This window comes from Asterias amurensis, chromosome 5, assembly GCF_032118995.1.
Source record: "Asterias amurensis chromosome 5, ASM3211899v1".
In the NCBI taxonomy this organism is placed as follows: Eukaryota; Metazoa; Echinodermata; class Asteroidea; order Forcipulatida; family Asteriidae; genus Asterias; species Asterias amurensis.
Genome location: NC_092652.1, coordinates 8334703 through 8358892, shown reverse-complemented (window position 1 = coordinate 8358892; position 24190 = coordinate 8334703). Strand labels below are relative to the sequence as shown.

The 24190-nt window shown below is 38.1% G+C and overlaps 1 protein-coding gene across 2 annotated transcripts in view; it reads left to right on the top strand.

The window, feature by feature from the left end:
• Positions 1 to 18288, top strand: part of LOC139937765 (normal mucosa of esophagus-specific gene 1 protein-like) — a 28573-nt gene extending 10285 nt beyond the window's left edge. The window contains exons 2-6 of one of the 2 annotated variants that reach the window (XR_011786083.1): positions 6158 to 6224; positions 10203 to 10291; positions 11175 to 11235; positions 16265 to 17518; positions 17563 to 18288. Coding sequence is in view for 1 of the 2 variants with exons in the window: in XM_071933065.1 (XP_071789166.1) it covers positions 6165 to 6224; positions 10203 to 10291; positions 11175 to 11235; positions 16265 to 16342 (288 nt within the window). In the remaining variant the exon portion in view is untranslated. Of the gene's footprint in view, positions 1 to 6157; positions 6225 to 10202; positions 10292 to 11174; positions 11236 to 16264 lie in introns of both variants that reach the window. The other variant, XM_071933065.1, reaches the window with a different exon arrangement.
• The last annotated feature ends 5902 nt before the right edge of the window (positions 18289 to 24190 follow it).

Sequence of the window (24190 nt, the reverse complement as noted above, 5' to 3'; positions counted from 1 at the left end):
CCGGTGCATATACATCCTGCGAATGCGAACGCGAAGCGAATGTTGACGTCACAAAATTCGCAAAGAATAATATTATTTGCATCAGATCAGCGCCTCTCGACCCACTTGCGAATATCGCTGCGAAAGGATCGTGTGACGTCAAATTCACGTCAAATTCGTTTTGCATTCGTATTTACAGGAAGTATGAAATGGGCTTAACATTGACAGCCCCTGTCCAGCTTGTATTCCAAGTATAAACGTCAATTTGAAGAGGAGTCAAATGTGGCACTTTGAAGACATGAAATCTACATGAGCTTTCGTAGCAACAACTGCGTCATCATATACAATGAAGAAAAACAACTTCAACCAAGGTTTATTTATAGACACTCCAGCACAGTCTAAACAATGAATGGTGATGAGTTAGTGCTATATAGTGAGACAAACAGACACGATCCCCATCCAGTTCCAATATTTGGGTATTTATTATAAAAAAAAAAAAAAAAAAAAAAAAGTAGGCCTAAGTTTTGTTCTGTAAAAGATACATTCCCTTCCCATTTGAGAGCACGATCAATTCTGAAATATATCCAAGCGGGGATTTTAAACAACTTCAAGCAGGGCTTCTGATATACAATCAGTCCAGCACCGTCTAAACAAAGGATGGTAATGAGTCAGTGCTATAGTGTGAAAAAAAAACCAAAAAGTCCTCTCCAGTACCGACACAATCCAATGTTAAGAATTTTTGGGTATAAATTAAAGGCAGTGGACACTATTGGTAATTGTCAAAGACTACCCTTCACAGTTGGTATATCTCAACATATGCATAAAATAACAAACCTGTGAAAATTTGAGCTCAATCGGTCATCGAACTTGCTAGATGACACGAAGCTGTGTGCGTTTAGATGGTTAACTTCAAGACCGACAGTTCTAAATCTGAGGTCTCGAAATCAAATTCGTGGAAAATTACTTCTATCGCAAAAACTTTGGCACTTTAGAGGGAGCAGTTTCTCACGATGATTTGTACCATCAACTCCTCTCCACTACTCGTCACCAAGAAAGGTTTTATGCTAATAATTATTTTGAGTAATTACCAATAGTGTCCACTGCCTTTAATGTCTCAAGAAGAGAAAAATATGCCATGTAAAAGATTGCCCTTCCCATATTTGAGAGTAAGATCAATTCTGGAATGTATCCGGGCGAAGATTACAAGGACATAATTCTCAGTGGAGGTTTGGATATCTCCATCAATGAATTGCTTCGTTTTCATCCACCGCGTAGTTAAGCTTGAACTTTAACCCCCTAAGGGCTCGGCACAAAGCTGTCGTACTATAATGCGGCGTGTGTCAAGATGACACTTAAAGGTGGTGATACAGGATAACAAACACTCTGTTTAAAGGCAAAGTTTATTTTGGTATTCAAACCGTTTTATGGTTTGAAGTCTACATAAATGAAGATATGGGCTACATGCCTGCAATACAAATACGAACATTTAATTTCAAAGGCGGTCGCGTTTTTTTTTATATCGCCGAAAAATCGGAGTGAATGTCCACAAGGGAATACACAATACGAGAAACGTTACTGACAGTAATGCTTTACAAACTCAAATTTATTTGCATTATACTATCTTCTATAGAAAGCTACTGTCATAAATTTATTATCTAAGGTTTTTATTTAGCCATTAATTTTTATCAAACGTACACCTCCCCTTTAAGGACATGTATCAAATTTGGCCTTTATCATTAATTGTTGATCTTGGTGAACTAATAACAATTTCTTTGTAAAGTTTACTCGGCTGTCAATCAACGTGAGACAAAGCTTTAAAAAATAAATGTTATACATTATCGTTGACAAAATTACATTGTTTATAAAACATTTTTTTTTCTTTCTTATATTGACCCAATTTTCCCGACATCATCATCAAAATAATCTGTATCGAGCCAATTTTGGTATACATTTCCCAGTATGTTATACCGTGAAGTACAATGCATTTTCGGTGACGCAGCGGTTAGGTTTGCCATAGATTTTACGTGCAATTTGAATAACAACGTGGGCGAGCGTGTCAGTTGTGAGCCACCCTTGACGTGGATGCACATTAACAAGTAGCTATAGGATCAATGGGATTTACAACATGATTGTCTCTGCTCAGTAATCATACTTCAACCATTCTTCACAACTGGCTCAACTCCACAGGGAGCATACAACATCAAGCTCACTGTTTGAGCACTTTAAGCGGCTTAATTTAACACAACATTGGCCCAGGCCTCCACTGGCGCCAATTTACACAACTGTGTTTAGAGAATGACAAATAATGTTGGACGATGCAAAAATAACATTTGGAGCTGCTGGTGTAAAGATGACAAATTGAGTTTTTGTGTGATCTAATCTCTTCTGGTTCTGAAGTGGTCGTTCTAAGAAGAATTAAGGCCCACCATCACAGACCTGCTTAAGCAGAAAATATTGCTTATAAATAAGCAAAAATTTACAGGATACTGGTCACAGACAGGACATGGTATTTTGGCTCACTTAAGCTTGGTCCAATTATAAAGAGCTGCTTCAGCATACTTGTGATTTGCATCTTTCTGCTAAGCAAAAATAAGCAGGTCTGTCACAGATTGTGAATGTGGCATAGTATTTTAGCATGTAACCTTATGCTGTATATTTTGTTGTGCTTAGCTACTTTTTGTGCTTAAGCAGCTCTATCAATTGGGTGTAGGTACGAATAGTTTTGTTGTGCTACGTTTTGTGCTCGAGCAGCTCTGTGAAATTAGATCCTGGCGAGCCCAAGTCTAATTTCATGGCTTATGCTACGCTTACTGTAAGCATAGAATCGGCACGTACAGAAGCAGGGAATTCCGCGCTTATACGTCAAGCGTATTTTAATTAAAGGTACGTGTGAGCAGTGAATGTTGCTTGTTAGGCATTCGCTACACAGCTAGCACAGAAAGTCTGCGACTGCCGTGTAAGCTAAGAATGATGGTTGCAAATGAAAACAAAATTAATTGGCGATAAGCAACCATGAAATTGGATCCCGTTCGCCCCTTGATATCACTAGCCAACCTATCCTCCTCCTGAGGGTGAACCAGATTGCACTATGCAGCTGAATTGCTAGACTTGTCTAGTCCCTACTGACTTCTCTCAGACCATTCCTATAGTCTCTGAAAATTACGGGCCCCCTTCACCGGTAGAATGGTTGCCTCTTTAAAGGTATGGTCATAGATTGATTTTTGTAAATCGAATGCTGATTTGTAAGGCAAAATTATACGCAAAGATAAATAAAGGACACATGTGCAAGTTTCTGCTGAATACAGTTTCTAATTGCTGTGAAAACAGAAAAACACTTTGGTAATTTCACATGTCGAATCCAGCCACACGTTTAGTGAGGCGACCGCGGGTACCAACCTCATCTCTAGCCAACAGTGTTTAATTAGCGACCCTCAGAAATCAGAGAACCGATCGATTCATGCATGAATCGTTTATCATCTTCAAATGTACTTGAAAGTAAAATATTATTCAAACCATAATTATTTCGCCCAAGGGAAAACTTTGTTGAAATAATTTATATTATCAACAGCTGCAGTGCTTCTCAACAACTAAGTTTTCGTGGTCATTAATTTTTTGAAGTATGTTACCAAGCTGTATGATCCTACCTTTAAAAGGCAACAAAACCTCTACGATTTATTCCACAGATATTTACCCCAACAAAATATGCGAAGGTTAATTTAAAGATATTTTGCTTGTAGACAAGACCTTCACTTTAAAGTGTTATTTACGTGAAGAATACAGCTCTTTATACTGGCTACCTTTCAGAGCTATGGTCACTTCATCCATCAAGCTTTTCACCAAATATCCAAGTCAAGACAGTACCGTTATATCGGGTCTTACTTGTGAATTACAAATGGGATTATAGAAAAGGTTAATTTAAAGATAGATTTCGTGTATAAGGGACCTTCACTTTAAGGTGTTATTGAGTTGAAAGATTCAACTCTTCATCACTCAAGCCACCTTTCAGCTAGTCATGATGTCCATCCATCAAGCAGTTTTTTAATAACATTCCGAGTCAAGACAGCGCCCGGTGTCTCGAGTCTTCATTGTGAATTATGGTATCCCCAAAGCAAGAGTGTATAGTGATATAAGATTGCCCACGAAACTAAAGCGACTGGGACCCATGATGCCCATCAACTGATGTTATCCTTAATTGAAAAATGGGTGGAAATTTAAATTAGTCACACTTTGTGAAATACAATATCTAGCGAAAGGGCCAGCAGCGTTCGCCTTTTCAAGGCAGAAAATGAGCTTGAGTGTTTGTTTATGAACATGTACATGCATGATACGATTTGTATGCAAGGAAATAAAAGAGCAGTAAGATGACTTTAATGAATAAAAGGTTCCAATCCACCAAAGCATATTATTGTTTAAAGCCATTGGTCACTTTCGGTACAGAAAAAAAAAAGATCACAGACTTACAAATAGTTCACAGGGTTTACAGAAGGTAAAGGTGAACGACTTCTCTTAAAATATTATTCCATGAAATGCTTTACTTTTTGAGAAAACATTAAAACAATATCAATTTTCGATAGCGAGAATTACGGATTTATTGTAAACACATGTCGTCATGACACGGCGAAACGTGCGGAAACCAAGGGTGGGTTTTCCTGTTATTTTCTCCCGACTCCGATGACCGATTGAGCCTAAATTTTCACAGGTTTGTTATTTTATAGAGAAGTTGTGATACACGAAGTGTGGAACTTGGACAATACTGTTTACCGAAAGTGTCCAATGGCTTTAAGGAATGATTAATTCGTTCTTTAAAACATAGGTTCCAGCTCACATTCCCATTACACATAATAATTGGAAAGTGTCCAAACTGCCTTGACATTAAAATTAATTGGCTTCACAATAATAGGCAGTATGATAATCATCACAATGTTAATTTCCGGAGCTCCTAAAGGGCAGGAAACAAACAACTAAAAAAAGAAGGGGAAAAAAATACATAAAACTCATTAATATATTCCGTCGAAATTTTGTTTCTCTCGAAATGTTATTTTGTTCTCCCGAAATATTATTTCGTCTACATCGAAGAAGTTACATCAAAAATCTGTTTCGTGTGATCGAAAAATTGTTGAGTTCTCCGAAATGTTACTAATCGCTCCTTCGAAATATAATTTCGTTCCCTCGAAATCTATTTCGAGAGGAACGAAGCGCTTTCAAAACTTTAAATTTTAAGGAAATTGCCTTGTCCAATTTTAGTAAATTTTGGTTCAAGAAAGGGGCACATTTCAAAATCTGTTCATCAGCTGGTATTATTACCACACCTGAATGTATATGTGGATTAAGACTTAACATGTACAAATGTCCCATGTCCAGTGTATCCTTTCCTACCAGAAATGCCGTGGAGTGTATAAGGTCACTAAAGAGTTACACGGTTCATATACAGCTGGCATATCCTCAATGTATGTATGTCGAGCTAAATTATTCTGCCAAAATTGGACCAAAGAAAATTACACGCCCACCATACGATCAATAATAATCCAATCCGAGACCCTAGCAAGCTGTTCAGTAACAATTGCTTTATCTTCAATTTTGTTAATCTACCTCTCTGCCTTAAACGCATGAATCACCCAAATTGCGGTTTTCGAGAAATCAATTTTGTCTGTGGCAAGACGAGGGCTCAATTTGCCCGGGCCCCGCGGCTCAGAAACACCTTATAGTTTAGTCACTGCTGAACACGTTTTGGCAAGATGCTGATGTTCTCGAGGGGCAGTGTGTCCATTTACTTTTGACTATAAAGTTGTATGTAATGCAGTAGGCCCTACACAAATTACTCCTGTAATCAAATCTTTCAGAATAATTGTCTTACGGTCAAAGTGGACAGTGATCCATTTTACATGATAAACTGTTGCTTAGAAGCAAATCAAGATGGAAACCTGAGCGTTATACAAGACTATTGTTTCTGTTTTCTAGCTTAAAGGGGCTGGGTCGTCACAATCAAAGTAGTTCTGGCTGCATGAATGATCTCTCATGCAGCACGCGCGCGCCCTTACCCATGTACAGCCCATGCCTGTTTTTACAATGCCAACGTCCCTTTAAGCATAAAATGCTAGACATTCCATCGTAATTAAGTAAAATTTATATATACATATTTTTATTAACAAATTTTCTTCTTCATTTGTTTTGTCTCTAGATAAAAGATGGGTCACGGTGTAGGAGGAAGAGGAATAATAGCCAGACTTGGGAAAGCTAATTTTGAGGTAAGTCTCTGTGCCAACAAAGCGGGTTGTTATTTCTTGTTTTGTGTGGGAAACAAAAACAACAAACACCCAAAGAACACTCTCCGCGATGATAGTATTTTTGAGGACAAGTCGTTAACATATTTGTCGCGGTGAAAGTGCAACGGCTCTCTATATTTCTCTCAAATGACTAACTCCCGTGATGCTCAGTGCTGCTCTTCTCGCGGTACTGCTGCTCCCACGAGACTTCTGCTCTCGCTACTACGGGGCAGTATCTAGTCTGGAGCCTGCAATCTCGCGAGAGTTGTGGAGTCGCGTGAGGACCATATGACACTATCTCCTCGACAAACGCATTCAAGAAAAGTATACCTTTGGTTTTTGAAACCGTTTGATTTTTGTAACCCTATATAAATCATATAGTTAGAAAAACAAACCAATGCAAATTTCGTATTAATAAGGTTGTAGCGTTTGTGAGATATCCCTAAAAATCAGGAGAGGTTTGTCCACGCATGAAGACAAACCCGTAATTGTAATACACAATCTGAGAGACGAATGTCAGAAACGCTGTTCAGATTCAAATGTTGGGGTATAAAAACTGATACAATTGTTTCATAACCACATTACTTTTAACTGAAATACCTGTCAAGATGCTTCATAATATCAATAGTTGTTGACATGTTTACATGTACTTGGACCAAGTAAGGTGTTGCTCTGCCAAACGTAAACCTTCCCCTTAACGACTTGTGAAAACGTCTACGAGCAAGGTTAATTGCGTCATTGTATGTTTACCCGAGTGCTCGACTCGTTATTTTAATAACAACTCACATCGTTTAAAAAGAAAGTTAAAGTTAATGAAACCGAATTGATCTGTTTTAGTCATGTTATTTCCAAGATGGAGTTATAAAAACAAGGAACCAATTGAAATGTTGATGCAGTTTTGTCGTGCATTAACTATTAAGTTTATGTTCGTTCCACTGGATTTGTATAGGCCTTAGGCATACCCAACCATAAATATTTAAAAAGAATGTGAAGGTCAGTAAATATATGTATCCAATCTAAATAATTGAGCTTTACGAATAATGCAACAGACCGTGTCTGCTGGTTGAATCGTGTGCAAAGCTCATGAACAACTATCACGTGCTGGCAATTTATCACGAGTGAGGCCTTTAAAGGCACTGGACCTTGTTAGTAATTACTAAAAATAATTGTAAGCATACAAACTTGGTAACGAGCACTGGAGAGCTGGTGATAGTATAAAATATAGAAATGGCTCTACGTGAAGTAACATAGTATTTTAAGAAAGAAGTAATTTCCCACTTAAATATTTGAATTGAATTCGAGACCTCAGCTGAACATCTGAAAGAACACAACTTATGCGACAATGATATTCTTTTCTTCCATTATTCTCTCGCAACTTCCACGACCAATTGAGTTCAAATTCACACAGGTTTGTTTTTATGCATGTTAAAGATACACCAAGTAAAACAAAACTGGTCTTTGACAATGACCAAAGGTGTGTAGTGCCTATAAAGGTTAACATTATAACCAATTTACTAAGACATTGTTGTTGTTGTTGTTGTTGTTTTCCTATTATGGTGTTGCTTATTGCATTGACATATTGTTGACACTGTTTTTTTTTCTGAAAAGAGTTGACTTTCACTTTGTGACTATAATGTGCTCCAGAAGACGATTAAAACACATGAGTCGAAATGTTAAAAAAAAAAAAAATTAAAATCGGCGCCGTTTCATAAGTGATCAATGGCATTGTAAACCCGCACGACTTCCTCATCTCTCCTTGTTTTAAGAGACTGTTGGCATATTCTCACTTCACGGTTATTAACTATGCTGATAGATCTCATGAAAACAACCAAGACCACTAGGTGAAACGTCGAGAATAAACCCATCCCGTTTACATTTTTTCAGCTGTTTAGAATTCCCATCCTCAAACATTTTCCTGATTTTCCCCCTTTTGAATCGATTTAGAAAAAGAAATTCCCATTGAAAAGATTACAAAAATAAATCCCCGTTGAAAAGCACAATGACAGAGGCAATTTCGGAGTGCAGACAAAAATTGTATCCCGTTACCTTGAATGTATAATATGGTGTCAACCATAAGATTCAACGAGCGTTCAAATTACATTTTTCAATTCTTGGGCAAACAAATTGGCGATAAAATTGATATTATAGACTCTGAACGATACCCTTTAAATTAGCATCATCGTCTGGCCGTGGATATTTATAGCTCGAATTACCAAGAATTCAACCCAGCCCCGACAGAAGGGGAAATTACTGGTAAAATCGTCAGTATAAATTGGTTGGGATAAATTAAAAATGCACCGAGAGCCACGTAAACCTTGAACCTCATTATGTTCGCAACTGCTAATGTGAAAATGCTGAATAAACAGACGCTACAAGAAAATGTTTACCATTGAGATATGTGCAGCTCGACCAGAAAGTCCAATGTTTCCTTCAATTAATAGAGATATTTCTATCATCAGGATTCGTGGAACAGTGGCTAAATGATGTTCATTATTTTGTGCGTCTAACCATAGCCTTCATGAAACAAAAAAACGTAACAATTTTGGCGTACTATGTATGAGACAGGAGAAAATTGTGAGAAACCATGCGAAATGCACGGCATGAAAACACATTATCCCTAATTTCAAGTTTTCTCCTTCAGACGAGCAGAGTATACTGTTCGAAACGCCGAGACCAGACCGGTGTCAGATGCAGTTGTGTCTGCCATGCAATACTGTCCGCTCCGGACACTTTTGCATATGCAATCGTTTCCGAGGCTATGCTAAAACCGGTGGACATGTACATGACTGTACACGTATGTGCGCGTATAAGCGAGCATGCATGCACCTGAACCTACGTATATGCAGCTAGATAATCACGTATTTTATTATTGACGGCCGAACATTTCCCTTGTCATTTATGACATGTACTTGCTTGTAAAAAAAAAATGGCGAACCTGTTCCGTCGACCATGCGTCGACCAAGGGCGTTTAGTTTACTGCAAGGGCGGTTTTGCACGGGGGGCGGACACAAGTGCATATGCAGCAACGTCCGGGCGGACTAGATTGCATATGCAAAACCGTCCGGCTGACATTATTGCATATGCAATAATGTCCTCCGGATAGTATTGCATAGAGGACATAATTGCATGCGACACCGGCTCTTTTCAGAGCCAACACTCGTCCTGAGAGATTTTCAGATACAGTTTTGAAAAAAAAAATGGTTCAGTTTTGAAGAAAAAAAATGGTTCAGTAAGCTTTCGGACTAAAATTAGACATTAATTTATTACCCTCTTTAATCCTGTTTTAATATACCTTTTTTGTTCGGTTAAATCTTGGTCCTCAAATATTCTTCTGTCGGCTTTAACATATCTGTACTATAGACACATGGACACTATTGGTAATTGTCAAAGACTAGTCTTCACAGTTGGTGTATCTCAACATATGCATAAAATAACAAACCTGTTAAAATTTGAGCTCAACTGGTCGTCGAAGTTGAGAGATAATAATAAAGGAAAAACACCCTTGTAACACGAAGTTGTGTGCTTTCTGATGCTTGATTTCGAGACCTCAACAAATTAATTCTAAATCTGAGGTCTCGAAATCAAAATTCGTGGAAAATTACTCCTTTCACGAAACCTACTCCACTTCAGAGGGAGCTGTTTCTCACAATGTTTTATACCATCAACCTCTCCCCATTACTGGTTACCAAGTAAGGTTTTAAGCTAATTATTATTTTGAGTAATTATAAAGTGTCCATATACTGCCTTTAAAAACAAAATCGTATACAATAATTGTCTGTGATAAGCTACTCGCATACAGCACTTTATAATTTCAAAAGGTGTCAATAAAATTGAACTTTTCAAGAAGCTCCCAGTAAATAAAGAACCATCAAGACTCCCACAAGGGGTGATGCACTCAGTATATCATCCAATGCATCCATTATAATGACAACTAATGGTGTGATTTATTTGATCTGGCAGTTGGCCCCTCTCGTAGTAGTCACCGGCGTGGTCTGCGTCATGGCAACCAGCTTTGGAACCTACAGTGTCTTGAAGAAGCCCGATGTAGCGTGAGTGCAAAAATTATTTGCCCTTGATAAATAAAAATGCCAGTTTCTGTTTGGGAACATTTTACGAGGTATTGGGAATAATGTGCTGGAAGTCTGGGTTGTTTATATAAAAAAAAAACCTGAAATGGCGATACAAATTGCCCAGGCATCCGAAGGGACGTGCTTAAAGGGGTTATCTAGTCGAAATTTGTTGCAGTAGATTTTTTACCATTAAAAAGTTTGGACTTAAATTGAAATGGAAGCCAATGATTGAACACCTCTGGGCCTTTTCGAAACCACGGGGTTTGGATTTGTCTGTCTGATTGAAAGCCCGTAAGGAAAGCACACGTCTTCTAAATAACTGACGAAGCTTAAGCCTAGGCCAAGCCTAAGCACAATCCTTGCTTTCGAAAAGGCAATATTATGTTAATACGCTTATGTGATTGTTTCATGAGCTCGCTATAAGAGACTTTGGAAAATAGGTGGCAGCAGACTTAACAGATACATTTCCACTGTTCGTGTAGTTCTGAGCATGCACATTAACCCCCAAAATGGATTTACCTGGTCAGTCTGCTGCCACCTAGCGTCTTAAAGTCCCCAATTGATACAGCTTACAGTGAAGCTCGAATGTCAGGATTCGCTTCGTAATGTTTTGTTTGTTGGGAGGGGGGGGGGGGGCAGCAACTTGAAATGAGTAAACTTTACTACACACCGTTACAGCATTTGTGATGATTTCTTTACAGAGCGTGTATAAAAACTTAAATTCCAACAACCAATTCCCATTTTCTTCACTACAAAGTTTATACTCTACTAATTTCACATTAACAAATATTTATGGCTCGTGTGATTTTTCCCGCCCAAAAGAAATAGAAAATATTAAATGTAATTTTTGTTTTGTTTTCAGCTTGTTCAAGGAATCAAATCCAAGACCGTGGGAAAAAATCGATCCCGAAAAACGACAAAAGGTAAATTACAGTTCCAACAATATTCGCTTCATTTAATAGTTAGGAGGACCCGATGTTTAATTTCAATTATATGAAATATATTTAAACCAAATTTACATGATGATTATGAGGTATCTTGGAAATATTATCAGTTCAAAGGAACAGCGTTATCAATAAATTGCTTCGATAAACAAAAAGACGTTTCTGGGTAAATTTTACGAGGGAATTACGTGCTGGTAGTCTGGATTGCTTAAAATGGCATAAAAAATTGCCCAGGTACTTGAAATGATGTGATGAGAGGGGCTACTAGTCAGAATGTCTGTTTGCAGTATAGAATGTTTACCATTGGCACATTTTGTGGACTTAAATTGAAATGGTATAGTCTAGGTTGGAGAGGGGCGCAGGAGAACCTCTGAGTTCACCCTACTAAACAAACTTATATCTACTATACAATACATACACCGTGACTGTAGAGAACATGTGAACATGTACAATGTGGGTGGGCGGTCGCGTTCTCAGGAACAAGCTGACCCGGAAACTGGTCAAATTTTTTGTTGTCCCAATTTCTGCGTAAGTTTGACCTATTTTGGGTCTATTAATTTGGCAACGGTCACATTGACCAAGTTGGGTCAGGCCCCACGGGACACATATCTGGGTAAATTCTGCTCGGAGAGCTTAGAGGCTATAGAGTGTTTGTTTTTCTTCCCCTGGTTGTACCTTTTCGTCCACCCAAGGCCTGGAATTACACGCAGGCTGGAGGCCATGGTCTAGGCCTTGGTGACCTTCAAAAGTTTCCCGTTGACTTCCAATGAAAGCGCCCTCTGCAAAAAAATGAAATTAATGGCCTTGCCCTCTCAACATGTTCAAAGATGACATGCCAGGCTTGCCACCTCCATTTATTATTTTCTTAAATTGGTATTCATGCTAAAATCGAAATAAGAAAATTAATTGTTTCAGGGGGAGAAGAAGTCTTCCAATTCAGACGGGAATTTGTCGGAGAACAATATTGATAGGCCTACTGATGAAAAAAAAAAAAGCAGCTTTGAGATGAAAAAGGCTCTGACTTTTTTCGATCGTTAAAATTATGAAGACCTCAACCTTCCATATTATTATGGTGATTCATACGTTCAAACAAGACAGGATTTATTCAGATACAGGTTAAATCAAAGGCTCAACTAGCGCAGGCGTCATTATAAACGCACGGTCTGTTTAATTTTGCATATAGAAAGCAGGTATACAATTTGAAGGGCCCTTTTAAACGCGTGGGTTGATAAAAATAGACTATTCTCAATGTGTAAACAAAACTGGCTGGCCAAACATGGATTCCTTTCTCGACTGGCGTGGGTGTTTAGATTGATGGTTTGATCTTTGTACCCAAGGCAGATTCTATTTAGACATTCTGTGATTGATGTCATCTCACACGGAGGGTTAACGATCTTTTAAAGGCAGTGGACACTATTGGTAATTATTCCAAATAATTGTTAGCAGAAAACCTTACTTGGTAATGAGTTGATAGTTCAAAACATTGTGAGAAACGGCTCCCTCTGAAGTGACGAAGTTTTCGAGAAAGAAGTAATTTTCCACGAAAATCAAGCATCTGAAAGCACACAACTGCGTGTGACAACCAATTGAGTTAAAATGTTCACAGATTTGTTAAGCATAATGTTGAGATACACCAAGTGAGTAGACTGGACTTTGACAATTACCAACAATATTGTCCAGTGTCTTTAAAGGAACATTTGCATAATTGTTTTTTTGCTATTCCAAACAGTTGCTGGCAGTGTATAAGCGCTTTATGTCATCCACTCTTATGCATATAAGCTGACAAACATGTAGAAGTTTGAGATCGATCAGCCATCTGGGTCACGAGAGAATAGTGAACACCGATTACACATTTTGCATGACATCGATTCAAAAGAAAATGAACAAACCTCCACTTCGCGAATAAAACTCCAAACGGGAATTTAGTTCTATTTATTTCTCATCAAATATGACATTTCAGACATGAAGTGTTTCTTTAAGGCTTCTTTGGTTTTCAAGAGCAGTGCGGGATTCCTTCACTTTCTCAAGAGCTCGAAAAATTTCAATGATAGGATAGTCAGACAAAAAGACGTCAAGACGTTTTTTCAAGTTCCTTAGCATTGGTCGTAAGAAGAGTGATAGTCTAGCCTGAACGTCTGACGTCACACTTCGAGACTCGTGAATCTAGCGTAGGTCAGTCCCCGTCCATTTGAACTTTTCACCTAAACTAAAAATTCACTAAAAAATATCACCCGTATCACTCCGGACCAATCATGACACATAACCCCCTCGGCGTTTTGAGTCAGATGTTTGTGTGACACAGATATCTTCTCCAGTAATTCGCGGTTTCGCTATCGGCAAAACAAAACGAACGGCGCCATTCAAGACTAGAATGAGAAGGACAGGTGATGAGGGCGAGGTCAAAATCTGCAAAGATACGATTTAATACTTAAAAGCCTCGAGCCTCGTTGATTTATGATATGAAATGCATCCCTTATTAACCTAGAAAATGAAGTATGGAACATGCGTCTGCAAGGACTCGAGAGAAACGCAGATGTTGCAGTATTTTATTCTTTTAGGCATCATATGCATGATTTGTATGGATCAATGTCAAAACGATCAGTTAAAAAAATCACGATGTCTACTATCTATTTGATACAAGCATTCGTTTCGCTCAAGTTGGTCTGTGGAAAAATGCCTTCGCTCTACGTGTGGTAATCACTATTCAAATTCACGGTAATAAAACTTCTATAATTTCGAGTGTCCTCGGTCAATGATGTTATGGCTGAGTTGTCCCCATCAGATCTGAGTTGTCCCCGGATCTCCCTGTCCCTCATGCATGCAGATATTTCTCCACTGGCTTGTTTAGTTCAATTCAATTCAATTCACTTTATTTCCAAATCCAAACAAATAAACAAAACAATTAGCAGTGAATAAAAACTATGTTTTACAAGCAAATGGAATAATGATAATACATGAAGTAATACTATAATACTACTTTTACAAGCAAAGGCAAAATATACATTACGGAAAACAAGCAAAAAGACTTACAGAGCACAAGGTGATGGAGTTGGAGGGGGCCCATAAAAAGCAAAGCTTGTCGAGTACGGAACCCCCTAACGAAAGCAATAAAGCATAACAATCAGTTTACAAAAGGAAACAAAACACAATACAGTAGTTATTCAGCAACATTCGATAGTACAAAGAACGTTGAGAATCATTTCGCTTTGAAGTGATGTGGTTATGGAAGAACATCGGCCCAAAAATTTGAATCTGAGAAGCGTATAGTGAAACGTCTCTCAGATTGTGTGTCCCAATTACGGTCCCGTGAGGACGCTGTAGCTCCAAATTTTTTGACGATATCTCACAAACGCGACCACAGATTGCTTTATTGTATATCTATATTATAAAAGGATTAAAACAATCTAACTGTTCCGAAAACCAAAGGTATTTACCTTTAGGTATTATATGAATCAAAATTAAGTCCGACTGTTTTCGCGTTATCAATTCGGAGTCCTCAAAATACGGTTTATCTCCGTACAGGACGTTTTTAAAACAAAATATAAAAGTGTCTGTACCATTTTTAATATCATTGATAATGTTCACAACAGAAAAAGAGAAAACGTTAGGAGAAAGAGAATAACTGCCTATAAGCATTTTTCATCTTCATAGTAATGCGATGTATATAGCCTGGCAAAACCTTTTGAAATAACCACAAAAAGACTTCAGGCAAGAAATCAGTATTCATAGTCTTTAAATGGGCATTAAAAAGGTGTCAATTTATCACCAGCAATAATAAAGCCACCATATTCTGTTTGTATGTTACTCATAAACATAAAATGTGTCCTTATGGGCTGTCTTTGGTTGTGGGTGCATGATGCAGTATCCATATCTCTTCGAATCGGCTTTAAAAAAAGAATTCAAACTCATCACCCTTTTCATTATCAACAAAAATATCACACTGACGTTGCCCTTTTCTAGTAAGCAGGTCATGTAAAACGTATCACGGCAACACCTAATGTAGAAACCTGAGTCGTATCTTTCAACTAGAGGAGTAGGCCAACTCGACACTCACAATACTCGACCTTTTCAACCCACTTCAAAGATTTAGATGTAGGTTAGTAATTGATAAATTGACAATTTGAAACCCACGCTTTTATTATTCATGCAGACCATTCAAAGGATTGACATTCATTTCACAGTAAGCTCTATACACGGAGACTATGCGAACTGTGTTTCTGACCTTCAAAATATAACCTTTTTATTTCAAGGGAGGTGTGGAGAGTTGTTTCATTGAATTAGAGAAACGCCAGTTTATAATGAATGTGTGTGAGAGTTGTTTCATTGAATTAGAGAAACGCCAGTTTATAATGAATGTGTGTTGAATAGTGCATGTATAAATTACCGTTTTTACCATGAGGGAAAAAATGCCTGCAAAATGTCAACTAATTTAATGACATTTTGATGAGACGTTGTACTTAATGTTTCAAATTTCACTTTGAAAAATATTTAAAAAAAAAATTACTAACAATTTGCGTGAGCTTATTTAGTTGTCTCAAGTGGAGCTTCAAGCTAATTAATGTTCGTGGTCACACAAACTAAATCTCTTTGGACCACCGTTTGGTTGTTCATCGTTCCATGGTGTTTGCACCATACAACGAGCAGAGATATTTCAGAACACACACTTAAAGGCATGGGTACCTTTGGTAATATATGGCAAAGACCAGTATTCTCACTTGGTGTATCCCAACATATAATGCATAACATACTTAATCTGTGAAAATTTGGATTCAATTGGTCATCGAAGCTGCAAGAGAATAATGAAAGAAAATTGAGTCCAAATTTTCACATGTTTGTAATTAATTTGTATGCTATGTTGGGATACACCAAGTGAGAATACTGGTCTTTGACAATTACCAAAGGTATCTAGCATGCCTTTCTACCTAAAAGCGAACCATCAATTCTTGCTGTGACTTAATCCTGATAATAAATATAATCTGATTTTCTTGTCTTGTCTTGTTGTTTCTAGCTCTTAACCTTGCACCAGGAATACAAAGTCAACCCAGCAATTGAAAAGCTGAAAAGGGAGATCGGATCTGCAAAGTAGGCGGGAAAAACAACATCTGAAAATAAATAAGGCCACCATAATCTTTCATTATGCTATATCTATTGCACACATTATATTTTACCCATACAAAGTGTATTGTTTATGGACTGTCTTTGGTTGTGGCGGTTGTGGCGAAAGGAGTGTCCGCAATTGGAGGCCATTGCACACTTGGGCATGTCTACGTATTTAAACCGAGGACTTTAACAAAGGGGATCCAAGAAATAATGTGTACCGAGGTCTTCTTTTGCATTGGGTTTCGTGTACAAACCCAATGGGATTTTGGACAAGAAAAAGAAAAGAAAAAAAAACAAACATAAAAAACAACAACAAGAAACCAACAAACTATGGGTTTCCAAAACCTGGACCCCACAAGGGAATTCTTCAGGAAAGAGAATAATAGAACAACAATAGCGGGACCCCACAAACAGGGATCCGTGAGGTTTCCTTATTTGCGGTACCTGGAGACCAAGGTCAAAACAAAACAAGGGAAAACAAAAGGACTCCTTACGGAAGGATCATTGTGGGGTCTTATACACAACAGAACAGTGGACCCCATAATATAATTATTTGTTAAAATTGGGTATACCACGTGGGAATTCATTAAAAAGGGAATAACAGAACAGCAATATAGCAGGACCACGCAAAACGGATATGTAAGGTTGGGTTGGCATGTGCGTGTGTGTATACCGTATTGTATTAAACTCAGATTTAAACCGTAGCCTCGTTATGCAGTGAAATACAAAATTACTAAAATATTCCAGCCAATAATTATGCACAACTTATCGCCAGATACAATGTATATGGAGATGTATACATGAACGGGTCTGTATATCGGTGCAATCAAGGGTGCACTTTGTCAACTTTTTCGTTTAACTAAAATTAATATTAATAATAATAATCCGGTGATCATTTACTAATCACGCGTATGGTGAGAAATAGTTTTTAGTAATTTATTTTTACGACTGTATGTTCTGAAATATAGACAAAACTTTGCACTTGTGATTTGTCTATGAATGAAGACAATAATGTAAATCAACGTATTATGCAGATATTATGCAGTGCCTGTTATAGTGACGTCGAGTGGCAAAGTGCCAAGAATAAAATGCAACTGGTGCTATCATCGTTTGAGTAGAAATACAATGAAATAACGTAATAGATCTAAGTACATGTCACCAGGTAATGGAATACTTTTGAACGCTAGGTGGCAGCAGACTTACCAGGTAAATTTCCATTGTTTATTTTGTTCTGAGCATGCGCCCATGGATTTACCTGGTAAGTCTGCTGCCACCTAGCGTATATTTTTGTGTGTGTAATATTCAAAATGATACATTAATCTTATGGACCATTAAACAAGATTTTGTGATTATGATTTGTGTCCCAATAACAAAAAAAACAAGTGGTTTACACTTAACGTTGTCCTACTTTGTTGAGTAAGCAAACATTGGTTTAAATTCAAAAGCTCCTTAAAAAAAAAACGTTACCGAAGAAGCAACAGGATTAACCTTTTTTAAAGACCGCGAGGTAGGTGTCTACCTATTTTGATAACTTATTTGATTTGTTCAATGTTTAATTTTAAATAAACGACTGTGGGGTGTATAAACAAACAGCAGTTCAAAAATTACAATTCCAATCGCGGTCAGATTTCGTTTCCGTTTTAGGAAATGGCAACAATAATTTCCCTATCGTGAAAAGGGGCCCGGGCCATGCTTTTTTGCATTCAAGCCTCTTTCTGGTGATACAGCTCTCTCGCAACTATCGCGCGAGACTGCTGCATGCCTGCGCGAGACTTTATCTCATGTGGGGGCAATGTAGTCTCGCATAGAGCAGTAATCTCGTGAGATAGTTGCGAGACGGCCGTTTAACGACTTGTTCCCAAGTCTAGTTTATTTGATAGCAGGTGTTGAGTATTTTTTTGTGTTTGTTACTATTGCTGCTGTGAAAAACAACCCTATAATTAATATTTAACAATGAAGTAATATCAGTGTACATTTTAAAACAGATCTTCGTATTGTTGTGTCCTATACAAAATTTATTTACGGTAAATAAATGTATATTGTTGTTTTTGAATTGTGTATAACACAAATAATATACTTGGAAATAAATTATTTAACTTAGCTATAATATGCAAACATTGTTTTGTTTCCTATACAAAATTTATTTACGGTAAATAAATGTATATTGTTGTTGTTGAATTGTGTATAACACAAATAATATACTTGGAAATAAATTATTTAACTTAGCTATGATATGCAAAACAATGTTTTGTTTAATTTTGTTAACTTGCATTCAAATAGTACACCCGCACGGAGGCAAACGGTTAGCACACGCATCTTACCTCGAAAACATGTAATTTTTTTTGCATGGGGGATATTAAAGAGTTTCTTTGTACCCATGCACCGATTTGTGTTGAGCACCGCATACTATTTACTTTACCAAGTCCTTGTAAAAAGTTACTAAGGGGCATTTCAGTCGGATAGGGATTCAAACACACGACCTTTGCCATAAAGGCAGTTCGAATTTTACATCAGCAATGGGTATACACCACAGCAGAGAATACATGTATCTTTTACAATCTAATTTCTGATCGTTGCGACAGATAGGCCGCAGGCATACCGCGCCATAAATACCTTTAAACTCGCTCTTTTTGAGAATTTTGCATCATTTGCTCAAAGTTGTTACATATTTTTTATTGAGACGACTGGTTTACTTCTCATGTACCGGTTACAGTAGGTCTAGAGGCCTACACCACTATAAAACGTACATATGTGACCAGATTTATATCGATTTGTTTAGATCCCAAGAGGTTTTGGACCAAAATTGTGGCATTTTTTTTAATTAATGTTTTTTTCCGTAGGCCACGGATGAATGATTATACATAATTATGGTCGATTTGAAAGTACACAAATTTGTGTGTGCGCATAATGAGCAACGTCGACATCTTTCTGACAGTGTGCCTCAAAAACGTCACAACAGTGAAGTGCAAAAACGCCAACAGGCTCATTAAAAGCATCGTGTGCTTATATGTTACGGTGGATAGCTTAAAGGCAGTGGACACTATTGGTAATTACTCAAAATAATTATTAGCATAAAACCTTTCTTGGTGACGAGTAATGGGGAGAGGTTGATTGTATAAAACATTGTGAGAAACGGCTCCCTCTGAAGTGCCATAGTTTTCGAGAAAGTAGTAATTTTCCACAAATTTGATTTCGAGACCTCAGATTTAGAACTTGAGTTCTCGAAATCAACCATCTAAACGCACACAACTTCGTGTTTTTTCCCAATTAATATCTCGCAACTTCGATGACCGATTGAGCTCAAATTTTCACAGCTTTTTTATTTTATATATAATGTTGAGATACACCAACTGTGAAGAGTAGTCTTTGACAATTACCAATAGTGTCCACTGGGGGCCTACACCACCATAAAGCTTACATAACAATGTGACTAGATTTATCGAATTGTTTACATCCCAAGAGGTTTTGGAACAAAATTATGGCACTATTTTGAATCAATTTGTTTACATGGGCCACGGATGAATGGTCGATTTGAGAGTATGCAATTTTGCGTTTTGAGCAACGTCAACATCTTTCTGACAGTGTACCTCAAAAACGTCACAACAGTGAAGTGCAAAAAGCGGCCAACGGGCTTAATAAAAGCATCGTGTGCTTAATGCGGTCTACATCAGGAAAGTGGCATCTTTCATCCTAGGGCTGATATAGCTTCGAGTACAAGTAAAATTGTTAGTGTTTGTAATCTAGCTAATGGGGGTTTAGATTGTTGCCCGGGATCGAGTGATGAGTGAATAACCTCGGGCATGGGGGAAATTTGGGTCTAATGGACTAATAATTTGACATCCACGAGATGCCGATAATATTTCTATACTCTCGTCCTCATACAAGATTCTCCCCAACCCTAGCCTTCGGGAACGACTCTGCTGTAGGGTTGAAACGTCAAGCCATTAACTACTTTTTGGACGATTATTTTACCACAGCGTGTGTGTTGATGCTTACTGATAATTTGAAATCCTCTTATAGGGCGACTGCGATCACTAAGCCTATCATATGCGCTGGCTTGAAAGCTACAATATCGACAAGTCTCTCATAAGATCTTCATTAAAGGCACACTGGACATGTTTGGTAATTTTTAAACACCAGTATTCTCACATTAGGCATCAAATAACAAATCTGTGAAAATTTGGATTCAATTGGTCATCGAATTTGCGAGAGAATGGAAGAAAATTACCCATGGACGAAAAACACCCTTGTTGCGCAAGTTGTGTGCTCTCAGATGCCTTGAATTTAATATCAAATTCAAATATTTTCATGAGAAATTGCTTCGTTCTCAAAAACTACGTTACCACAGAGGGAGCCATTTCTTACAATGTTTTTATGCTATCAACAGCTCTCCATTGCTCGTTACCAAGCAAGTTTTTATGTCAACAATTGTTTTGAGTTATTGCCAATAGTGTCCAGGGGTGGATTTCACCAAGGTAGTCCTAACTTAGGACTAGTCCTATAGGCAATGCTAAGAGATAGGACCAGTCCTAAGTTAGGACCAGTTACTCATCATCCTAACTTAGGACTGATCCTATCTCTTAGCATTGCCTAGGACTATCCTATGTTAGGACTACTTTTGTGAAATCCACCCCAGTACCTTTAAGGGACATGTCGCACGAGACAACACTGGCAATGCCCCAAGAAGAAAATTTATTCACATTTGGTTTTCTTGTTATTTTCTTGGTGATAGTGAGTCACGCCTGGACAAAATAACACATTGTGCTGCCAAAAGGGTTCTTGTGCGAATTGAATGCCTCCAAAAATGCCTGAAAAAGTCTCCATGTGTGACATGTCATTTGAACTCGTTGTTGAAAGAGTTCAAACAACTTTAGGTGGGACTGGGACGCTGTCTCATGTCGTATTTGCCTCTGCAGGAGGCCCGAGTTTAAACTCCGATTCGGGCCTACAAATCTATATATAGCTCCATGGTTACAGTCACGGACTTCGAACGTCGCACAAGCAGGAATACAGTGCTTAGTGCAATTCGCTTGGCGTGAGGCATGGAATTCCTAGCCTGATTATCTGACGTCACACTTCGAGGCCCGTGAATTACGCTAGAGAATGGCCTCTAGCCTTTAGGTCAATCCCCGTCCATAGTCACCGTTCACCTACATTAATTTTCACCGTAGAAACGTGGACTACGTGTCGCACAAGCAGGAATACACTGGACGTGAAATACGCTTGTACGACACGAAATTCCTATAGCCTGAACAGCTGACGTCACACTTCGAGGCTTGTGAATTTACGACAGAATGTGGAGGTCAATCCCTGTCCATAATCACCTTTCACCACCCATTTCATTATGCAATACATGTACATATACTGTGTACTTTTGTTGTGCCTTATGTGTTTTGTCTGCACCATAGTGGTTTGAACTTCAACCAATGTGCGAGTAAACTACAAAAGAGATTAAAGGGACACACCGGCCGAATTTGGCTATTTGGGCTACAAGATAGACTAAGATATGACTTCAACGGTCTTCCAGGAATGAAGAAGAACAGTCCTCAAAAAAATCATCAAATTTAGCCGTTTTTGAGCATTTTAAGACAAAAACGCAGGTCGCGTGATTGTTCTAACCAAAAAGTGGTACAAACAATCACGTGACGTTCCGGGCTAGTTTTACTTTCAGCCATCTAAAAGTAACTTACTTAACCAAATTTAAATCTTTTCTTTTACAAAATTATTTACGAATAATTGACGAAAAAGATCATGTATTCAAATTATCGCTACAAAATGTAAATAATGGTGAAAAATCTAACTTAAGATTCACATTCAAAGAGTCCGTGTAACGGAAGCTTGTTATATGGCCGCTTTGGTTTTTTAAAATCATTTTTCGCTAAATACGTGAGATTTTGATGATTTTTTTTTTACAGCAACCATCTGTAAAAAACATTATTTATGATTCTACACCCCTAAATTGCGTAAACGGTGAGCCGGTGTGTCCCTTTAAGACACAGGAAGATTCAATGTTGCAAACATTGCACAGCTTTTTCCCCCCAGCCTATGAACAGACAGACCCCCCAAAACAGACATACATGATGATGATGATATGACACTGCATGCAGATGACCGAAAGTAATTTAAGCTTTCCATAATGTGTTTAATTGGTCCGAAGTGATATTGGTGCAGCTGGCAAACATCACCTTGGACCAATCAACACACAGATATGGAAAGCTTACGTCACTGCACGTTTGTCCAATGAAATCATTGTATCCAATGAAATCACTGAAAAGCAACCTGTCTTTACGCGGCATTGCGGATAAAGACAGGGGACCAGTCTACGGAATTCCCTGCTTCCGTTTCATGTAACTTTGGAATGTATGAAAGCAATATTTGTCTGTGCTTAGCAAGGTTTCGTGCTTATGCTTTATAACATTGGGCCCTTGGCACAGACACTTCACATAGTCGGTTTCAAAACAGGTTTAATTAGATTTCATCGACAATTTCATTTGGTGTCAAACGGCGCAGGGGCACAATCAGTACTAACTTTTGCACTGGATTACGTGCGACAATCAAGGACCGACGTACTGGTAACACTTCAGAACAGATCACGTATAATTAAAAAACAGTTTATTATCTCGAAACCGCTGAAGTGTTTTGACCGAGGTCAAGTGTTTACGCGGGAGAGTCCCATAGGCCCTAAACTCGGGTAGAGTTACATTCAAAGGGGGTCAATGGATTGGGTTTATTCCCACATGATTTCTGATAAGGGTGCACATTCACACTCCAATTAAGAGATAACATTTCAAGAAACATGTGCCTGAGTTTGATGATTACTGCGGTGAAGAACACTCTGATCAAAGGGTCCACAGGTCAAGTGATGGGTAGCGTTGTTCATATCTTTGAAAGTACACTACGATACAACAAGTCTCCAGAGATATTATACGCGGTATGAGAAAATAGACATTAAAGGTGGCTAACAGATTGGTTTTTGAAAATGTTTCTCAACGTAATGCCTTTCTATAGTCATATAAGAAAGGTAGCTGCAAGTGCTTCTTACCTAGTAGGCCTAGGCATACATTATCAGCTTCAGCTGATTACGGTGTCTACTTGTTAAGAAAACGGTGAAAAACTAGAAAACAATCGCGATATTTTCATCAAGAACGTCGAATCCATCCACGTTCAATGAGGTGACAGCGGGTAGGTTTTGAACAATTCTAGCGATCATTCCATGGTCTACATGTTTTTTTTCACCAATCCCCTAGTGCCCACACAAAATCACTTGCATTAAGGTGGCATTTTAACAACAGTTTGTTTGTTTTGATGGTTTGCATTTTAATTACTCATCCAATATGGAAAAATTCCATCTGTGTCCCATGTCAATAAAGCTTATTATTGCAAGGGACATATCCAAATATCCCGACGGAAATTTGCCGTCGATAGTTGCATCGGGGCGTAAGAGAGCAATTCGGTTCCAACCACACATTGAGGAAACACAGACACACGAACCTCACGCAACGGGTCAAAATTGATCCGAGGCCCGAGTCGAGGGGGTCTGACCAACTTCTGGGGAAGGTTGACCTGGAAAGTGGTAATTGAAAGCGGGATTTTAAATCAGGTTCTGCGTATTTTGACCATTTTCTAGGTAATTTTGACATAGATTCCAGATCATTCTGACCCAAAAGTAGGTCCCATCCAGATCCGGCTCAGAATTGACACGTAAGTTTTTTTTTTAAGTGACTATCTCGTTCATGTTTTTTGCCATTATTCTAACTTCGATGTAAAGATTTTCCTTGAATCGCGCAGCCGTTTTTCACGTTTTACTATCAACAGCTCCCCATTACTCGTTTTA